The 18,286-nt window shown below is 36.2% G+C and overlaps 3 protein-coding genes across 3 annotated transcripts in view; 2 read left to right on the top strand and 1 right to left on the bottom strand.

Moving 5' to 3' along the window:
- The first annotated feature begins 818 nt into the window (after positions 1-818).
- Positions 819-10,108, top strand: tmtops3a (teleost multiple tissue opsin 3a). Its single transcript, XM_028459119.1, has 4 exons — positions 819-1,179; positions 4,696-5,024; positions 9,582-9,815; positions 9,902-10,108. Exons 1-4 carry the CDS (start codon positions 819-821, stop codon positions 10,106-10,108), a joined length of 1,131 nt encoding a protein of 376 aa, XP_028314920.1.
- Positions 10,109-13,101: 2,993 nt separating this feature from the next.
- On the top strand, positions 13,102-16,030 carry cd40lg (CD40 ligand). Its single transcript, XM_028460501.1, has 4 exons — positions 13,102-13,583; positions 14,547-14,574; positions 14,722-14,817; positions 14,890-16,030. Exons 1-4 carry the CDS (start codon positions 13,254-13,256, stop codon positions 15,261-15,263), a joined length of 828 nt encoding a protein of 275 aa, XP_028316302.1. The 5' UTR covers positions 13,102-13,253; the 3' UTR covers positions 15,264-16,030.
- The window catches only part of arhgef6 (Rac/Cdc42 guanine nucleotide exchange factor (GEF) 6), a 38,765-nt gene continuing 33,660 nt past the window's right edge, over positions 13,182-18,286 (bottom strand). The window contains exon 23 of the mRNA XM_028460499.1: positions 13,182-13,220. The gene's annotated coding sequence lies outside the window, so the exon portion shown is untranslated. The remainder of the gene's footprint in view (positions 13,221-18,286) is intronic.

The following is an 18,286-nucleotide window of genomic DNA, read 5'->3' as shown; positions in this document are numbered from 1 at the left end:
AGAAAGGTCTGATATACATGAATAGGAATAAAGCAAACCATGTGTTTTTGTGTCAGCAATGCAACTTTTTCTTAAAAACAAAAACCTTGATTCTCAAAAACTACATGTTGATTTAGAGCTTTGTGCATTATGTGTCTAATTCATTTAATCAAATGTATTTGTTATTCATTGTGTATTTCTATTTTGTGTCTATTCATTCATTCATTCATTCATTCAATGAATTATGCATTATTTCATTCATTAAATCAATCAATCACCATCAATGACTCATTTATTTTATGTATTATTTTTTTCATTAATTCATTCAATAAACCGTGCATTCATTCAATGAATTATGTATCAATCAGTCAGTCAATAAACCAGCTAACTAAACTAAATAAAGCATTATATTATAGTCGACTGAAATGAATATATTAGATACAGTACCTGGCCATATAGGCACCACTATGACTTAAATATAACCTGATTACGAATTTATAAGTAACTTCAATCAATAAATATCCCTAGTGCAAACACATGAAGGTGTAAGAGGCGTAAGAGGGATATAGGAAATAATATGAAATGACTCTTTAACTTAATGAAATGTTCGCCTTGAGTCTAAAACCAATTTTCTTGTCAATATTTACAGAAGTGGATCAGGGGAAGGTTGAAATGTGTGGATTTACTTTGTTTACACGGGCCAACTGGGAGGGGGAACTGGTTCCAATGGAGGTGTGAGGCTATAAAGTGCACACACACAGGGCGCATTTACACTGTAATAAACGTGTTGCACTGACCTTCACCAGGGTCCAGCTCTCCTCCTCCTCCTCCTCACTGCTATGGTGCTCAGCACCGCCGCCTCTAACTTCAGCACCACAGACAGCTCCTTCAGCTCCGGCCCGAACCCCAGCTCCGACGCCCCCGGGGCCGGGATGAGCCGGACCGGACACACGGTGGTGGCGGTATGCCTCGGCTTCATCCTAGTGGCTGGGATCCTCAGCAACCTGCTGACTTTACTCATCTTCGCCAAGTTCCGCTGTCTGTGGACCCCCATCAACCTGATCCTGCTCAACATCAGCCTGAGCGACGTCCTGGTCTGTGTGTTCGGGACTCCGTTCAGTTTCGCTGCGAGTCTTCATGGAAGGTGGCTGATAGGAGAGCATGGCTGCAAGTGGTACGGGTTCGCCAACTCTCTCTTTGGTAAGTCATACACTAAAAACAAAAGTCATTCACTCCCATTAAACTTTACTGTCATCGGTCACTGTCTTAGAAAGTCTAGTATAGACTGTAAAACGTACTGGTATCCTATACAGATGTTACTTTAATGAAATTGTAGAAGTTATACATAAAATACTCAAATACAAGTGAAAAGTAGCTCAATTGAATATTACTCAAAGTAAAATTTACTAGTTACTTTCACCCCCCATGTTTACTTTTGGTAATAAATAAACACAGTAAGTTATTGATAACTTGAGTTGATAGCTTAATATATCTACAATATCCTACCCTCTAGTGGTGAAATAACTGATGCATTATTTTATTTATGTATTTATTTATTTTATTTATTGATGCATTATATTATTTATTTATTTATTATTTTTGTGTAATCACTACGGTCTGGAATAATGTCAGGATAATTTTAATGAAGTTGATCAAAACTTAATCAACAAACCTGCTCTGATTCAGTAGACTAGTGGCTCCCAAACTGGTGTGTGGCGTTGGATTTTATGACAACCATACATTATTGCAATATTCAACTCCACAAAAAGTTATTTTTAAATTTACTACTTTGTATGCACTCATTTCATAATACAGACGCAAACTCCATACCTTACATTTAAATATATACATATATATATTTCATGTGTAAAATAGTTGTCTTTGTCACATTTTATTTGGCATTAGTAAATAATTATGCACATTTACAAATATTGTACATGATATGAGAGATAACATGTTATTAAGGCTATTTTGAACAATAGGTGTGCCTTCAGATTTTTACTTGTCCGTTGGTGTACCTTGGGCACAAAAGGTTTTGGAACCACTTGCGGTAAACCATTGATCCCTGAGGGAAAAGCATGTGACATTAATGCTGCTCTCATACATCTTCATATGACATACTATAAATAGATAATAATTAAGGATAATAATCAGAATAGTCCCTGTCACTACAACTTACATCTACCTTTTAATTGTAGCTTACACATGGTTTGAAATTACATTTTAAAATTTGGACTTAGACTTTTGTTTTATTATTGATGTTATTATTGTTACAAAAGATTTTATATTATTAATTTTGTTAAAAACTTATATTTTCTGAAAAAATTAATACATATTTTGTTTAAAAACGGAATTCAAACAAATGATTGTGGAAAACATGGAATTTGGATAAAAAAAAAAAATCACAATATTTGTTGATCATTTTACAGCTAAAATAATAATTTACTCAGTAACGGTTGGGTATAGAAATGTAACAAATCACTTTATTTAAAAACATACTCAAAAAAGTACAAGTACCCATGAAAGGAACTCAATTGCAGTAACATGAGTACTTGTAATCCATTACTTTCACCTCTGGAACGGTGTATAGTTCAAGCTCGTAAACCCTCATGTGTACAACTACACATTTTTATACGTGACACATCTATTAAATAATTGTCTATGTCCCGGTCCTTTTAGAATAGTATGTGTGCACCTAAAAGCTTTCCATGTCAAAAAAATAAACCCATGCCAAAATACTGTTGCACAACCATTTAAAAGTCAATCAAAAAAGTGAAAACTTTAAAAATCTAAAAATGCAGAATATATAAATAAATGGCTTAAATCCAGAGTTAGTGCTTCAGTAAGCAATAGAGCTCATAAACAAAGAACAAAAACATAGTAGAAATTGTCCTAAAGTCCATTTTATGACATATATACATACTGTCTGTGGGACAAAAGCAGCACATTTATTTATTGATTAATAGATAGATAGATTTAGATATTTTTATAGATACCCTACATACATATTTATACATTTCAATTTGTTAACTAACATTACAAACATTATGTATCATAATGTATCTGATATGATAGAAAACAAAATGTTTTTATTTTGTAGGATTGATCACTTCACTGTCCTTCCAATATTTGTATGACTTAATATCTTATGTTTGTTAGGCAAATGTCGAGTGAAGAAAAACAATGTAGAGAAATGCAACAATAGTGAGGCAAAAGCTAAGCATCGCGTAAAATGATCTAAACCAAATCATATCTAATATCTATTTAAAGTCACTTAAGTAATTTTTAGATTAATGCTCTTTGTGCAGCCGATACTGCACAAGTTATAAAACAAACTCAAAGAAAGCACAACAGCTGTCCAGCTAACACACGGTTATGCATCATTCAACGCTGCTGTGGCGATGAATTGCTAGACATATTTATGTTGAATAATGATGAATCATGATAAACACTGGATGATGTGTATCTGGGCTGTGAAACACAATTTGATTAATTTGATTTATTTCAGGAACAAACTACTAAAACTAATTTTATTATATGCAATGTTAGTGTATAAATGGACACAATAAAGCATCTGACTCAGTTACAGCCATCACTCTGCCTCGCTTGATCGAGCATCTTCTGACCAGGATTACATTTTCTAAACTTTTTTGAGCGACTTTGAGCCTAAAGTCACACACTCAACGAGTATATACTGTTTACTATATAATATAAATGAGGATTAGGATGATGACTATACTTCCAAGTTTCCCAAGATGCATTTTGAAGCTACGGCGACAAATATCTCCATTGATTCACCACCTTTAAAAGTTCTGAAAGCATTTTAAGCAAAGATTTGTCTGAGTAGAATGTCAACATTGTTCAGAGAAAGCACAGTCCACCGAAGTCAAATTCCTTGTGTGTTTAACATACACGGCCAATAAAGATGATTCTGATGATGATTATGTGGCCATTTGATCAATAAAACTTGCAGAAACACATTTCATGCCGACATTTTGGAGACATTGTGCAATTGACTAAACTTCCAATTAACTTAAAAAAGAGCCATATTCACAAAAGCATTAAAAACTAATAGAAGACAAGATGAGATGCTTTTATTTTGAAAAGGGAATGTTTGACTTTTAGCTTGAAGACGATCCCAGGACGATTTTACGTTCCTATCATGGGATAGTTGAGTATGACTAGTGCTCACTGTGAATACTTCAAAAATGTCCCGCTATAGTATACATCCGGATATTCCTCATGTTCCTCAATCTTTCCATACTATCTAATTGGAACAACCTACTGAAAACTCATTTTGCGGTCAGACTTAGTATGAGTTATATGTTAGTATGCAATTTCGAACACAGCAATTGTGTCTAGATTGTGTCCTGGTTTAGAAAGATGGGAGGGGCTTCAGTTACCTCAGTTACCTCCTGCAATTAATCAAATATTAAACAAAAGTATCCTTCAACTGGTTACAGGCTTCAAACATATAGGACCAGATGCTACTGACAAAGCATGATTTTATTGAGCACCAAAAGATAAGCCAAGGAAGCCAAAGGGGTCTGGTGGCTGACACCAATGAGAAAATACTACGTGTTTGCATTGTTTAGAAAAAAATAATGATCAGAGTAAATAACATCTCCCCCTCTGACATTAAAAAGGACATGAAGAACTAAAGAAAACATACACTCATCTACTTATTTGTGCTTTGTCTTTCTTTGTCTTCATAAGGGATTGTGTCCCTGGTGTCGCTATCGGTTCTGTCCTATGAGCGCTACACCACCGTGCTGCACACCTCCCTGGTTGATATTTCCAACTTCAGAAAGGCGTGGCTTTGCATCGGAGGCTCTTGGCTCTACTCTCTCTTTTGGACAATTCCTCCACTCCTGGGATGGAGCAGCTACGGACCAGAGGGAGCTGGAACTACTTGTTCTGTCCAGTGGCACCTCCGCTCACCTGCAAGTGTCTCCTATGTGTTGTTTCTCTTTATCTTTTGTCTATTGTTCCCTCTTCTGCTCATGTTCTACTCCTATGGCCGGATCCTGGTGACTATTAGAAGGGTAAGCACAGCGGCCTTTATTCACAAATCAGACCTCTTCTTGTTTTAAATGATCACTTTTGCTGGCTAGGTTATCTTAAGGTGTGAACTCATGGCTCAGATGCTGAGAGATGACTCCCCACCTGCATTAGTCTATGCATTTTCACAAGGGCATCATGCTGGACCCTCCTGCAGGCCACCAGGCTATATTTACAGTCTATGAATAGATTCATTTGTCAGGAGAAGCTGAAAAGGGCAATGTCTTCTGGGAATAGTCAGGGGGATCTGCCGTCTGGCAGTATTCTTTCGTGTAATGACCCCTATACCTTTCCAGTGACTCATTCCTGCCTTCATGGGGCTTACATAAACCTGCTATAACCTCAAATAATTGCTAATTAAGAGCCACCAGTTGCCGTTAGGTCCTTCATTGCTCGCTCCTTCCAACCATACAGTACATGATTCACCTTGCAGCTATTTTTAGACTTTTGAGGCCACCTGTTTCTATTGAACACCTGTTGTTAAATAAGCATGTTTATGAAAAATGAAAAACTCTAAGTATAGAAGAAAAAAGGGCATTTCAGAGTCATTTGCTGTTCCATTGAGCCAGGGCTCAGCTGTTCACCAACTCCAAATGCCTCAGATTAGAAGAAATTATTTGGTTCTTTCGTATCTCAAGACCCCTGGCAACAGGGACCAAAATTGTAAAAGAAAATCTACTTTTATATGTATTTATTACTCTGACCAATTTTACATGATTTTTTTTTTTTTATTATATATAAATAAAACCAAGCACAATGCATACTATATGAAATATAAAATGATATATAAGAAACAAAGTGCTTTGAAGGAGGTCTGGGTCTGTGGCTTAATCTGAGGAGTTGTTTTCTATTTCCAAGTGGTTTGACAAACTTTAAATTGTTCTTGAAATCCTCCACCAAGCACCGAATCTCCTCTTTTCCAGATATTGGCAGTTATCTGGATCAGTGATCCTGATCATGGTACCATGAACATTTACACTTTAAGGGGTTGAAAGAAATTTCTATCCCCATTAATAATGATACGGTCAATGTAAATGTATAGCACCCATTGGAAAAAGAATAATAATAATTGCAATGTAATGTGCAATCTGGACCCAATTCGGTTGAAACTCGGTGGGTGTTAAATAACTTCAAATCTAAACACATTAGTTTGTAATTTGTGTCCAGAATCCAGAAATCATGTTGGAATGCATGAAAATAGAAATTCCTTTTCGTCAGTGTCACGTTTCCCCATGAGATCCTGTTGGACGGACTGTGTCTGTCTCTTGCTAGAAAAGACTTTAAAAGAGCCTCATAGGATAAGCAGTTATAGAAGACAAAGGAATTCATGTTTGTAGTTATTCATAAAAGGAACAATAAAATAAGTAAGACAAAAATGTGATCACTTTTTTCTTCTGTAAAGTTCAATCTATTCTCCCAATGTAACTTGTCCAAATGAGACAACATTTGGTCCAAAGAGGCAGCACAGGTCACAGCCAAATAACAGACAGTGTGAAGTGTAATTTCAATGTAAAGTGGGTGTGTGAGCAAAGTTGTCAGAAAGTCAATGGGTTTATCAGTGAAGAGGCTTTTTCAGACGTTCATACATCCTCATGTATTCATACAGCCCCATGGTGAGAAACAGGAGTAATTACATGAGGAGGTGACCACAGGGGCACAAAATCAATACTGAAGACACAATTATAACACGTCTGTTCCAACCTTCACAGCTGCAGCTCATCAGAATAAACTCACAGACTGGATTTAATGAAAGTGATGTGGCCAAACTTTGATCATTTATCATTGTGTCATAATGAGCATTTCCATGGTTACCATGATGGAATGGTTTTGGTCTCAGGTTGCTAAAGTTCTAACCTCGACCCACACATTTTGAACCAGGTTGCTTCTCCTTTCTTGAACTTGGTTCTTGTGTTATTGGTTTTTACACATTTGGGGTTGAAAAAAATAAAATTACCCAAGAAAAACATTTGCATCTCACATGTGTCACTTCAACAAGTCTTTACAACAAAATTGTTGAGTACACTTCCTTAGAAAGAAAATGCTGGTTATATAATCTGGACCCTTCCTGTTACTTAAGTATGTGAAACGTAGCTCGATAGAAAATGAAAAAAAAAAAAAAAAAAAATGGGTGTCACGGTTGTAAGCCAACCATAAAAAAAAACATTTCAGGTTTATTTTGTAATTCTTTTCTGTGATTCTGTGGGAACTCAAGTCATACAGTGTACGATATGCAAGCACATATGTAGCTAAAACATTTCTGCTAGAGTACCTATTAAAAACACAGTTCACAAAACACAAAGTAGTAATAATGATAGTACATTTTATTTGAATATAAGGGAGTTTCTTGACACCCAAGGACACTTTAAAGAAAAGTAAGTAACAAGTGATATTAAATCAGATAGGATGACAAATCTGCATTTGTTTGATGTGCTTGAATGTTTGGAATTGACATTATTCAACTGCATTCATCATTAGGTGGCCATCAGTGTATGTTTAATGGGTTAGATCAGGGGTGTCAAACTTATTTTAGTTCAGGGGCCAAATACTGTCAAGTCAATCCTAATTTTGCAGTTTTTGATTTGAAAATAACTTCTCTTTACTGGATGTGTTAACTGGACTTCACTCAAAGACCCAGACCTTCAATTACTTTTTCAGCCACGTGACCAAAAATAAACATTTTAGGGTATTTCCTGGCTTAGGGATAGGGTTCGGGATAGGGCTAAAATAAAGGGGTTAGGGGGCAGCTAAGAATAAATATGAGCTAAAATTCATACGTTTAACGTATCCATAGCCACGGCCAACAAGAAATACATTCAACTTACCGTAAGTGTCCATGCTAAACAATGTTTGAATCCAAGTCTCCTGATTAGTTTTGAAGCAACAGAAGTTTATATAAAACCCGTGGCTATTTCGAGGTGCTTACCAGCTATTCATCCAAACATATAAAGAGTCTTTGCATCAAAGTTCTGTTCAGTCCCAGTTGAGAGGAAAAAACATTCCACTGTAGCTGCTAAACAAACACTGCCATTGGCCCAGTTCACCCACAGTGACAGGTGAGTGTCATTAACAGAATCAAGTAGGAGGGGCTTCAACCTGGCCACTCCCCAGCACACAGGCAGTTTGATCTTAAGAAGGCTGCAGATTTTAGTTGGGAAAACAAACAAAACAAGACCTTCCACATTAATGATAAAACAGACATGTCAGGCATTGCCAATATCCTAAGCAACAAGTGAAAGAATAGAATATACTTTATTGACATATACTGTATGGATAGCTACATACACGGAATTTGTTCTCTGTATTTAACCACCCCTGAGAAGCAGTGGGTAGCCACGGTTAGGTTCTTTTAAACTGTTTTTACAAATGTGGCCTAAAATCTTTAAAATGTCCTTATTAGATTGTCATTTCAACTTAAAAAAAAAAGCTGATAAATGATCTAAAAAGCAGGCTGAATGCTTCACTCCAACAGAAAACAATGGGATGTGTACAGGCAAGTGGCTGTGTGTGTGTGTGTGACATCATCAGTGATTTCAAGATGGTGAAATACAGGTTTTAAAACTGTAAAGTAGTCCCATTTTTAATAAAATGAATACGGTGCAAAATAACGCATTTTGTTAGGCATAGATCTTCTCATAAAGGCATTTCAAAGATTTTAGGCCATATTTGTAATAGAAAGTGTCTATTGGTACGGTTCCCCCGGTGCCTTTTGTACATTTACCGACACGTACGTAGCGTCTTAGGGTTAGGGTTAGGTCATAACCCTATATCGCAACAATTTTTATGGTTAGGAATAGGGTTAGGTTTAGTCTTAGTCACGTGATCTAAACTGGCCCACGACTGACCAATCACATGACCTAAACTGGCCAATGAGGGGCACTGCGTACGGATAGAATGTCGATTTATTGATACGGCAACCGTACGGATAGCCACTGCCTTTGTAATAACAGTGGAGGATCCCTTTAAGAATTCCATGATGATACATTTATCTTTTTTACTTTCTGCTGCAGGCCAAAAATAAATGCTTAAAAAGGCCGGATTTAGCCCCCGGACACTGAGTTTGGGTTAGATGGTCACTGGCATGTGAAATACAAAGTGTATGTGTCTCTGTGTATTGTCCCATTTAAGGTGTTAATGGCTTCACTAAGTAGTAGCTGGGACCAAAATAAGAAAGTTTGATGGATAGATGACAATAAATAATAAATACCTTTCCTTAATGAGTTCTTGGCTGCAAAGTAAGATGCTTGTTCCAGGCTGCCAATACGTAAAGCAATCAGAAAGAGTCATAGATCAAAATCCAAATATCAGATGTGCATGTACAGGTAAGTGGGCCAGCATGGTGGAACAAAGTCAAATAGCAAGAGTAGAAAAATAAAACCCATGGCAGAAAAAGGCATATACAGCCGTGTTGTGGACAGTGTTTGAAAGTCAATAAAACAAATCCACTCTGTCTGTGAAATTCTGTGTAAAATAAGATGTTGTCACCCAAAAGGATACTTTGGGTTTACAATTCTCCTTTTCTTTGCTGTCATTCTCTTTCCCAGGTTGGTAAAATCAATCTTCTGGCAGCTCAGCGCAGAGAGCAGCACATTCTAGTCATGGTTCTGTCCATGGTGTCGTGCTACATGCTGTGCTGGATGCCCTATGGTGTCATGGCTTTGATGGCCACCTTTGGTAGATTGGGACTGGTCACTCCTCAGGCTAGTGTGGTGCCCTCCATCCTGGCCAAGTTCAGCACTGTCGTGAACCCTGTTATCTACGTGTTCTTTAATAACCAGGTGAGTAATGAATTGAACTGTAACTGAATTTGACCTGAAACCAGCTCTTTTGTCGTGACCACGTTGGGTTGTTTTTCTACATTAAGTTTTATAGGTGCTTTTTGGCCTTCGTGAATTGTGGAGATGAGCCTCGTTTTGCAGAGGACCATCCAACTCCAAGGAAAAACGTGGCAGGTTTCTTCCACGGATCGAAATACCCCTCCTTCAGCTCCAGTCCCATCAGCGCAAGAAACACTGAACTCTGCAGCAGGCGCAATGAACGCCGCACTTTGTGGGTGCATTATACTCCCTAACATGTTTACTTGTTTTTCCATCTGAATGACTGCAAGTATTTGTGAATTGCATTGTTATTGTTATATTTCATTATTTATTGTACTTTCCCCCCTAAATTTCAACACTTAAAGGTGCAGTCCGCAACTCTCAGAGCCCTCTCTCCCACTCCCTCCCCGCTGCTCTCTTGCCTTGCCTCCAAACTTTCCAAAGTCCCTCCCTCAGAGGAGCTAACAAGCTAACGTTAGTCCGACAGCAACATCACAGTAATACAACATGCTCTGTTAAAAGTATATTACTGCAGCGCTTCTCTCTCTCAATGTGCACACACCTCCTCAGCAGCTGCAACAACACAGTGTCACTTACAGCAGCCCACACGGAGGCTGCTGCATGCACATGAACAACACATGCATCACAGAGTTCTAGTGTAACAATTACAAATCAAACATAATGTAAATCAAGCAGCAGTAATTACCTTTCAAGCAGAAAAGTCACCAATTCCATCTTCTACTCCTCCAGACCATACACTGTAAAAAAGATGGCGCTCCACCCCGGGAAAGAAGCGAGGCCTGTGAGCAGCAGCTGTCAGATAGCCCATCAAACACAATCCTGGCTCTGATTGGTTATTTTTGCTTGGTCTGGCAATCTGCCAAAGGCTGCAGGAGCAGCAGGGGGGACTTAATGAGTCTGTTTTTATCACACAAACTACTAGTTTGATGTAAAGCTGTCCTTACATAGTGACAGATTTAGCTAATATGACAAAAAGTCACTTTTATAAGAATTGCAGACTGCACCTTTAACATCCTATTATTTTACTGCTGCTGTATTTTTTCTAGAAGACTTAACTCATAGTGACCATTTGCACTTTTTGTCATAGCACATACAGTATAAATGAATACTGTGGTGGGGGTTGATGTCGAGTTTCCTCCAGAATACACAGTACTATATATACACTTTATAATAAAGACTTAAAACTGAGTCAACTCACTGAAAACAGACGTCACACACTGAGACAGATCCTCATGATGCAAACCCTGCAGTGTGAAGGTGTAACAGCAGCTAAATATAGCCTTTCTTAAGGATCATGTTGTTTGCACTTTGCTTTGAGAAGTGTGTGTTAAGTGGTACTTTTGCAATCCCAGATATCGAGGCTCAGCCATGCAAAGCAGAGCCAAGGATCCATACAAGCTATGATGTATTTATGTTTTTTTAATAGCCTCAATATGTGACTGCATGTTTGTTCTGTCAAACTGCCTGTGAGCTGCCTTTCACCCTCCTGCTAAGCAGGGGAGGGGCCTTGTGGAAGCCCCTCCCACATGTGAGTGTGCACACCTGATTCTTTTTAAGCACAAACCAGCCACTGTGGGTGCATGGAGGCAATGGCAATGCATGCCTCAGAGAAGAAAGTTCTGTTTCCTCAGCTGGGACTAAACTTTGTGCAAAAACTCTTATTATGAATGGATGGGCAGCTGGTAAGCACCTACATAACCACAAGCATAAAAAACTTCTGTCAGGTGGACAATTCATTTAAAATGGACAGGAAACGGATTGACATTGTTTGGATTGAAAAATTAAGTTGAATGCATTTTTTTCTTCTTAATTTATTTATAAAGTTTAGCAATTTATTTACTGTTTACTGGCAAATGCAAGGATTATTATTGAGTTTGATGCTTGTTTAATTTAATGGGTTATCATGTTTATTTCCAGTGCCATGTTAACTGCAGAGATAAAAGTACTAAGTTAACTTACTACTAACAATCTGATTTTGTTAAAGAATTTAGTTAAAAAGGGTGAAAAGCTAAATTTGATTTCAACCAACAAATGGTTGTCTAATTGGTTTTGTACTGTTTATTTTCTTTTTGAGGTTTTTCACCTGAACTGATGTTCCGACCCACAAAAATTACGAAATAAAAAGAAAAAGGAAAAGTAATTGAAGGTCAGGTTCATTGAGTGAAGTCCAGGAATCCCCATCCAATAAAGAGCAGTTCCCTCAAGTCAGGAACAGCACAAAAATTGAGATTGACTTGACAATGTTTACTTCACAGTTCTTGTGTTTCTTCAACAAAACACATTTCAATCCCTTTGTTTTATGAACATAACTATAGTTTAAATTAGTAAACTGACCTCTGAACCTACCTACCTCATGTGCTAGATAAGCAAGGTAAACCACGGGGACACCAACTCTAAACGTACAGGACTTAAAGGTTATAGTACCAACATCCTGTACCAAATACCACAGTACACCTTCAGAGATTGAGCGGAGTTGTTGTGTTGTTATGTTTTTTAAAAACTGTTTAAAGCAGGGATGGGCAACTGTTATCACAGCGGGGCCACATATACTGTATGTGATTGTCTAATCTAAGGGCCACATTATCAACATTCATGCCAGTATTAAGAATAACGTTTCTGAGTTTTTGGTCAATTTATTTGTTTTTCTAGTCATTTGCTGTATTAATGTCATTTTGGGAATTTCTGCTGGCATTTTGTGTATTTTACGAACCATTATATATGTTTTTGTTGTTTCTTGTTTGTTATGTTTGCAATTTGTTTATTGTCAATCTGTGTCTTTTTGGAATTTTCAGTATTTTTGTTGTTTTGGTTATCTGTCATTTTGTGTAATTGATAGCATTGTGTGTTTTCTTTGTCTTTTCGTGTTTTTGCTGTTGTTGATTCATGTAATTTTGTTGACATTCTGTGCATTTTGCTGTTGTTTTGTGTGTATTTGGAGTTATTTTGTGTATTATCTTGGGCTTCATATTTTTTCCGGTTACAATTTTTGGTGGATTTGTCTTGGGGGCCACCAGTTGCCCATGTCTTGTTTAAAGGAAATAATAGGTTCACTCACATTAGTCGTAAACTGCCTAGATAAATTTTGTTTTGGATTAAAACTATAATAAAATAAACTTGGATTATGTGGTCATTTTTGTATTTTGAGCTGTTTTAAATTAAACTGAACTTGCTGGTCTTTAGAGAAGATACAAATAAAAACAAAACTAGCAAATATGTATAAGCACACAACATGTGAAAACACAGATAGTGTGAATCTGGGATGTGAGCTATATTCAATGTAAAAATATAGAACCTGACAGTTCACACACACACACACACACACACACACACACACACACACACACAGAGAGAGCAACTCATCGAAAGTCACGTCTCTGCATGATGAAAACATCTGAGCTTCAAGGAAGTAGCAGCAGACAGTCTCTGCCTCACAGACCAGTCGTTCTAAAGCTTATGGGATGCCACAGATATCAGAGGCATCTGTTGGTTTCAGTTCTTCTCCTCACCATGATCGACACCTACCAGACCTGCGTGGCTCCACCGCCGGGGCCTCCGTGCAACAGGTGGGCCAAGCCAATCCTCATCCCAGCATCACATCCAGCACGAGGCTCCAACAAGCATCTCATCCGCTTCTTGGTTTTTGTAGCTGTGCTGCATCTTTCAGTATCTGTTGCAACTCTCATCTTTGTTTTCTACAAAAACCAAATGGTAACAAAAATCATTTTTAATCCTCTATTATCATTTTTTAATGTATATATTGATTTGCAGAATTAAAGCAAATATTACATTAAACAATTAAACTAATGATCATATAGTTTTAGCTAAGCTATACATGTTAATACATGAAACATCTTGTGTACAAGTTGTGGAAATGCTCTTTTAGAACCTTTTATGTAGAAAATCTATACTATTTGTCAGAGGTGAAAGTAACAAATTACTAGTACTGTACTCACATTACTGTAATTGAGTTGCTTTTAAGGGTACTTGTACTTTTTTGAGTATATTTCTAAATCAGTAATTGTACTTGTACTTAAGTACGTTTTTAAAAGAAGTAAAGTAATTAGTTACATTTCTACACCCAACCTGTTAATGAGTAAGTTATTATTTTTTTGTTTTAAAATAATCAACGACATTGTGAAACTACATTTAATTAAATGACTAGATAACAATCAAATGCATCACATTAGATTAAACATAATGCACCAAAACAGCAGTGAATGCTGGTTATTTTCTCTGTTTTAGAGTTAATAAATTTAGAGCATGAGAATTTTTTTATTTATTTTGAATTGAATTCATTGGTGTTATTTTATTTTATTTTATTTTATTTTATTTTATTTTATTTTATTTTATACAGATGCCTTTGTGGAAAATAGATTAAGTTCCAATTGTGCAAGATTTCTCTTCCTTTTGAAGTTTATACATGAGATGTTTACTGTATGCAAGGGCACTGTGGCAAGATTTATGAGCAAAAATAAACATGGGGCGTGAAAGTAACTTGTAACTTTTATTTTGAGTTCTATTGATTTGAGCTATTTTTTTACTTGTATTTGAGTACAATTTAAATCAAGTAACAGTACTTCTACTTGAGTAGGATATATCAGTACACTTCACACTTCTCACTATTTGTTTCATGCTTTGTGTTACTTATACTTCAAATTTCTATATTTACAGGTCAGACATCCTTCATCTGAGAAAAGAGGTAGAAACACACTGTCCTCTATATCTGTTTACTCTCTAACTGCTGTGTATTTTTTGTATTATTTCCATTTCTCTGTATCTATATCTTTTTTTCTCTTGCTTGTTACCTTTTCCCTCTGATGTTTCATTATGCTTTTTATCTTTCTAGGAGATTTTTACCCATCAGATCAAATGGTAGCGTTCTCGAAAGCCTCAGCAAACCTAGTGGTTCAGAAGCAATCAGACACCCCACTGAAGAAACTTTGTATGAATCCATGAAACACATTTATAACTTACTTTTTTGTGTTTTTCCTAAATGATGTCTCTTTCTCCACAGCGGGTATCCTCCAGTGGGACCCTCGCCACTCTGTGCTTCAGAACATCCACCTACGCAACAAAAGCTGGTTGACTATCCTACATCCTGGAGAATACTATGTTTACTCCAGAGTGACCTTCTCCAAAGGTGACACAGTGCGTCCGCTGGCCAGCAGAGTACAGCTGAGGGAGAGTGTGGGAAAAGAGGAGACGGTGGTGATGCAGTCCTTCTGCAGCCTGGACGGATCATCGTCGTCCATCCCTCACCCGTGCACAGCCACACAGGGACAGCTGGTGACCCTGGAGAAAGGAAACCAGCTCAGCCTTTGGGTACAAGACGTCTCGCTGGTAGACTATGATGAGACTTCAACAACATTTGGGGCGTACAAAGTGTAGGAAATCACATGTCTGACCATGGATCTGAGCTGCATTGAGAGACTTTGTATGATTGAGAGTTGCATTATTAACAAATCCAGTAATGGAATTAAGAGAGGCCTGGACAACACAAACATTTAATTTATTACATTAAACTTTTAAAAATGTGCGGTATTGGCATGTTATGTGCAGACTAATGTGTGTGAGATTGTGTGAACTCCTACAGTATTTGTAAAATAACCTTTTATTATCACCGAACTTGCTTCATTTGATGTCCGTTCAATTATTTCTGCCTTTGTAGCCTTCCCTACTGAGAATTGGCTTTAAATTTGATGTAAATCTCTCGGTTTTTTTCGTGCGGACTACAGATTTCTGTATTTAAAACATGATTTATTGTCACTCAGTATCATATATTTCCCAAATGTTACATCATCTGTAGACTTCAATATGAAAAAAAAATAGCCATGTAGATCATGTAGAAGAACTTTTGGATCGTACACTATGGAAAACCTTTTGAGTATTGATTAGATATCAGTTATATCAACCATATTCAAGTTCTACTTGTGCTCATATTTGGAGTACGTGCACTCAATTTTGGTTTACTAAGGCGTGAGGAAACTGTAAGCCGGTTTAAATCCCTCCTATTTTGAAATTGCATTCGGTCTACTAGTACTAATAAGAGGCTATAAACAGTCTACTAGTAGACTTCGCTTTTCAGAAAAGCTTTTAGTTAACTGGATTTTATTTTATTTTTTTATCCTTTTATGATGCTGCTCTTATGATGTATATGCACCCATGTTTAATTATTCGATTATGATGTTGCACTTGTATTTTCACCACAGCTCTGTACAGCACTTTGTGATTTTATCTGCAAAAAGAGCATTATGAATAAATTATAAACTGTACTTATAGTACAGTGGTTCCCAAACAGGAGTACAGGAGCACATTGCAGGCTGTACTCTCAGAAAAATTTAAAAAATAGTTTAAAAATAATTGGGAAACATTCCTAGTTACTTTTTAGGGTTTTTTTTTTTTTTTTTGGACAAATTTACCACAAACTAACAGCAGTATTGCTCAATAAAATACTTTTTTTTTTTTTTTTAGTAATTTGTTGAAACAGGATTTTTCTATGCCCTTTTATCACACTTCTGACAATAGCAGACAATAATTAGCTACATTTTCCAAAGGCAACTGTATTTAGTTATATAAAAGTTGCATGGTATATTTAAAAAAAATAAAAATAAAAATTAAATTAAATTAAATTAAATTAAATTAAAATAAAAAAATAAAATAAAATAAATATATATATATATATATATATATATATAATTATTATTATTATTGTTTTGAGTTTGTAGATTGAGTTTTTAGATTAAACCATAGGGAACCAATGAAAATGAAAAAGTATATTAAATTATAGAGACGGTATTTATGATATGAAGAGGGGTACACATGGTTTGACAAAAATGCAAAGGGGGGACACAGTACAAAAAGATTGGGCATCACTGTACCAGTACAACTAGATTTGGAGTATACAAGTACCAGTAAACACAAACTTTGTTCTACTAAAAAAGCTTTTTGGCACACTTGTGAACAAGTAGACCCTATAGTAGACAATTTTGTGTCTCTAGTAGTAGTAGTGAAGCGTTGAGTTTTTACTTCTTGCTTTACTAGTGAAGTGCGTTAGTTAACCAAAACTGAGTTTTGATTTGAACACTAGCTTAAGTATGGTTGAATTCACTGATATTAAATGTATGCTTTCCATACTACACTTTTAATATTTTGGAATGAAACAAAAATTAGAATGACTTAATAAAATGACTTCACGCGAATCACGCTAAGTGTACAATAGAGCTGGTACAAGACCACTAACCCTGATACATTTGCTGCAGAATGATGTTATTTTCACTAGCAGAGAAGATGTAGTGTCACCATGTGATGGTTGTTGCAAGTTTTCAAAGACTTAAGTGGCTCGTGGTTTATAAAAAGTGTTTTTTATTGAAGAACAGCTCAGTTAAGTCCATTTTAATCAGATGCATATTTACACTTTTACTACATTTGCACACGCCAGCCAGAACAAAGACAGAATGACAATTTTGTTCACAAGCAAATGTAAGTTACAAGCAAAAAAAGTATTTTAATATTGTTTTTATTATTATTCTTTTGGATACAAAAATTTAAATACTTTGATGGTTTGAGGAGTTTGCATCCTAATTGTTTCAGTTAACTTTAAGGTGTCGAGGAAACTTTAAAACTAAATCAAATAAAACTATTTCCTTTGTTAAGGGCAAACATGGCTGTTAAACTGAACTCAATCTTTCCACAAATCACCAACATGATAAAGTGCAGCAGCAGCATGGAAATCATGATACTATAAAGGTGTGAAAGCAGAGGTGGTGCTCTGTAACAGGATGTCTCTTTTTCTACTCAACCCTTCCATCCTGTTGAAGCTTGTTTGCTGTCAAAAAATAAATAAAAATAAAATATGCATGAATAAAAAGCTTAGGCTTGTTAAATCTTTACTCAAGTAAAAAACAAAATTAGTTTCTTTGAAAAGTAACGGGATTTCAAAGACATAACTAACAACACAAAGTAGAAAGTACTCATTCAAATGACTAATTATTGTAATTTAAATCTTTAATAAACACCGAATGAAGCCCTAAGCCACATATGTCAAACTCATGGCCCGGGGGCCAAATCCTGCCCTTTGGAGCATCCAATTCGGCCCTCAGGAGAAAGTAAAAATGACATAGAAAACATGAATCGTTGTGTAAATTAAACTCAACAATATTTGCGGGGACTCGCAGTTTTCTCGGTTGAAAGTTGAAAAAACGGAAAATTCTTACAAAATTCTTTCAAATTTCCTCAAAATTTGAAAGAATTTCCTTTAATTAAATAGAAATTTGTCACAAAAGCTGGGAAACTTGAGGTGAAAATCCTGTTGGGACTAATATCTATGACTTATTGCTTGGATATAGTCGGTTTCTTACATATTTTGTATTTTATGTATATATAAAAGTGCAAACTAGGGCACAATAACGATG

The sequence above is a fragment of the Gouania willdenowi genome, chromosome 10 (assembly GCF_900634775.1).
Source record: "Gouania willdenowi chromosome 10, fGouWil2.1, whole genome shotgun sequence".
Taxonomy (NCBI): domain Eukaryota; kingdom Metazoa; phylum Chordata; class Actinopteri; order Blenniiformes; family Gobiesocidae; genus Gouania; species Gouania willdenowi.
The sequence above is the reverse complement of the archived record's forward strand: the minus strand, read 5'-3'. Positions and strand labels throughout refer to the sequence as shown.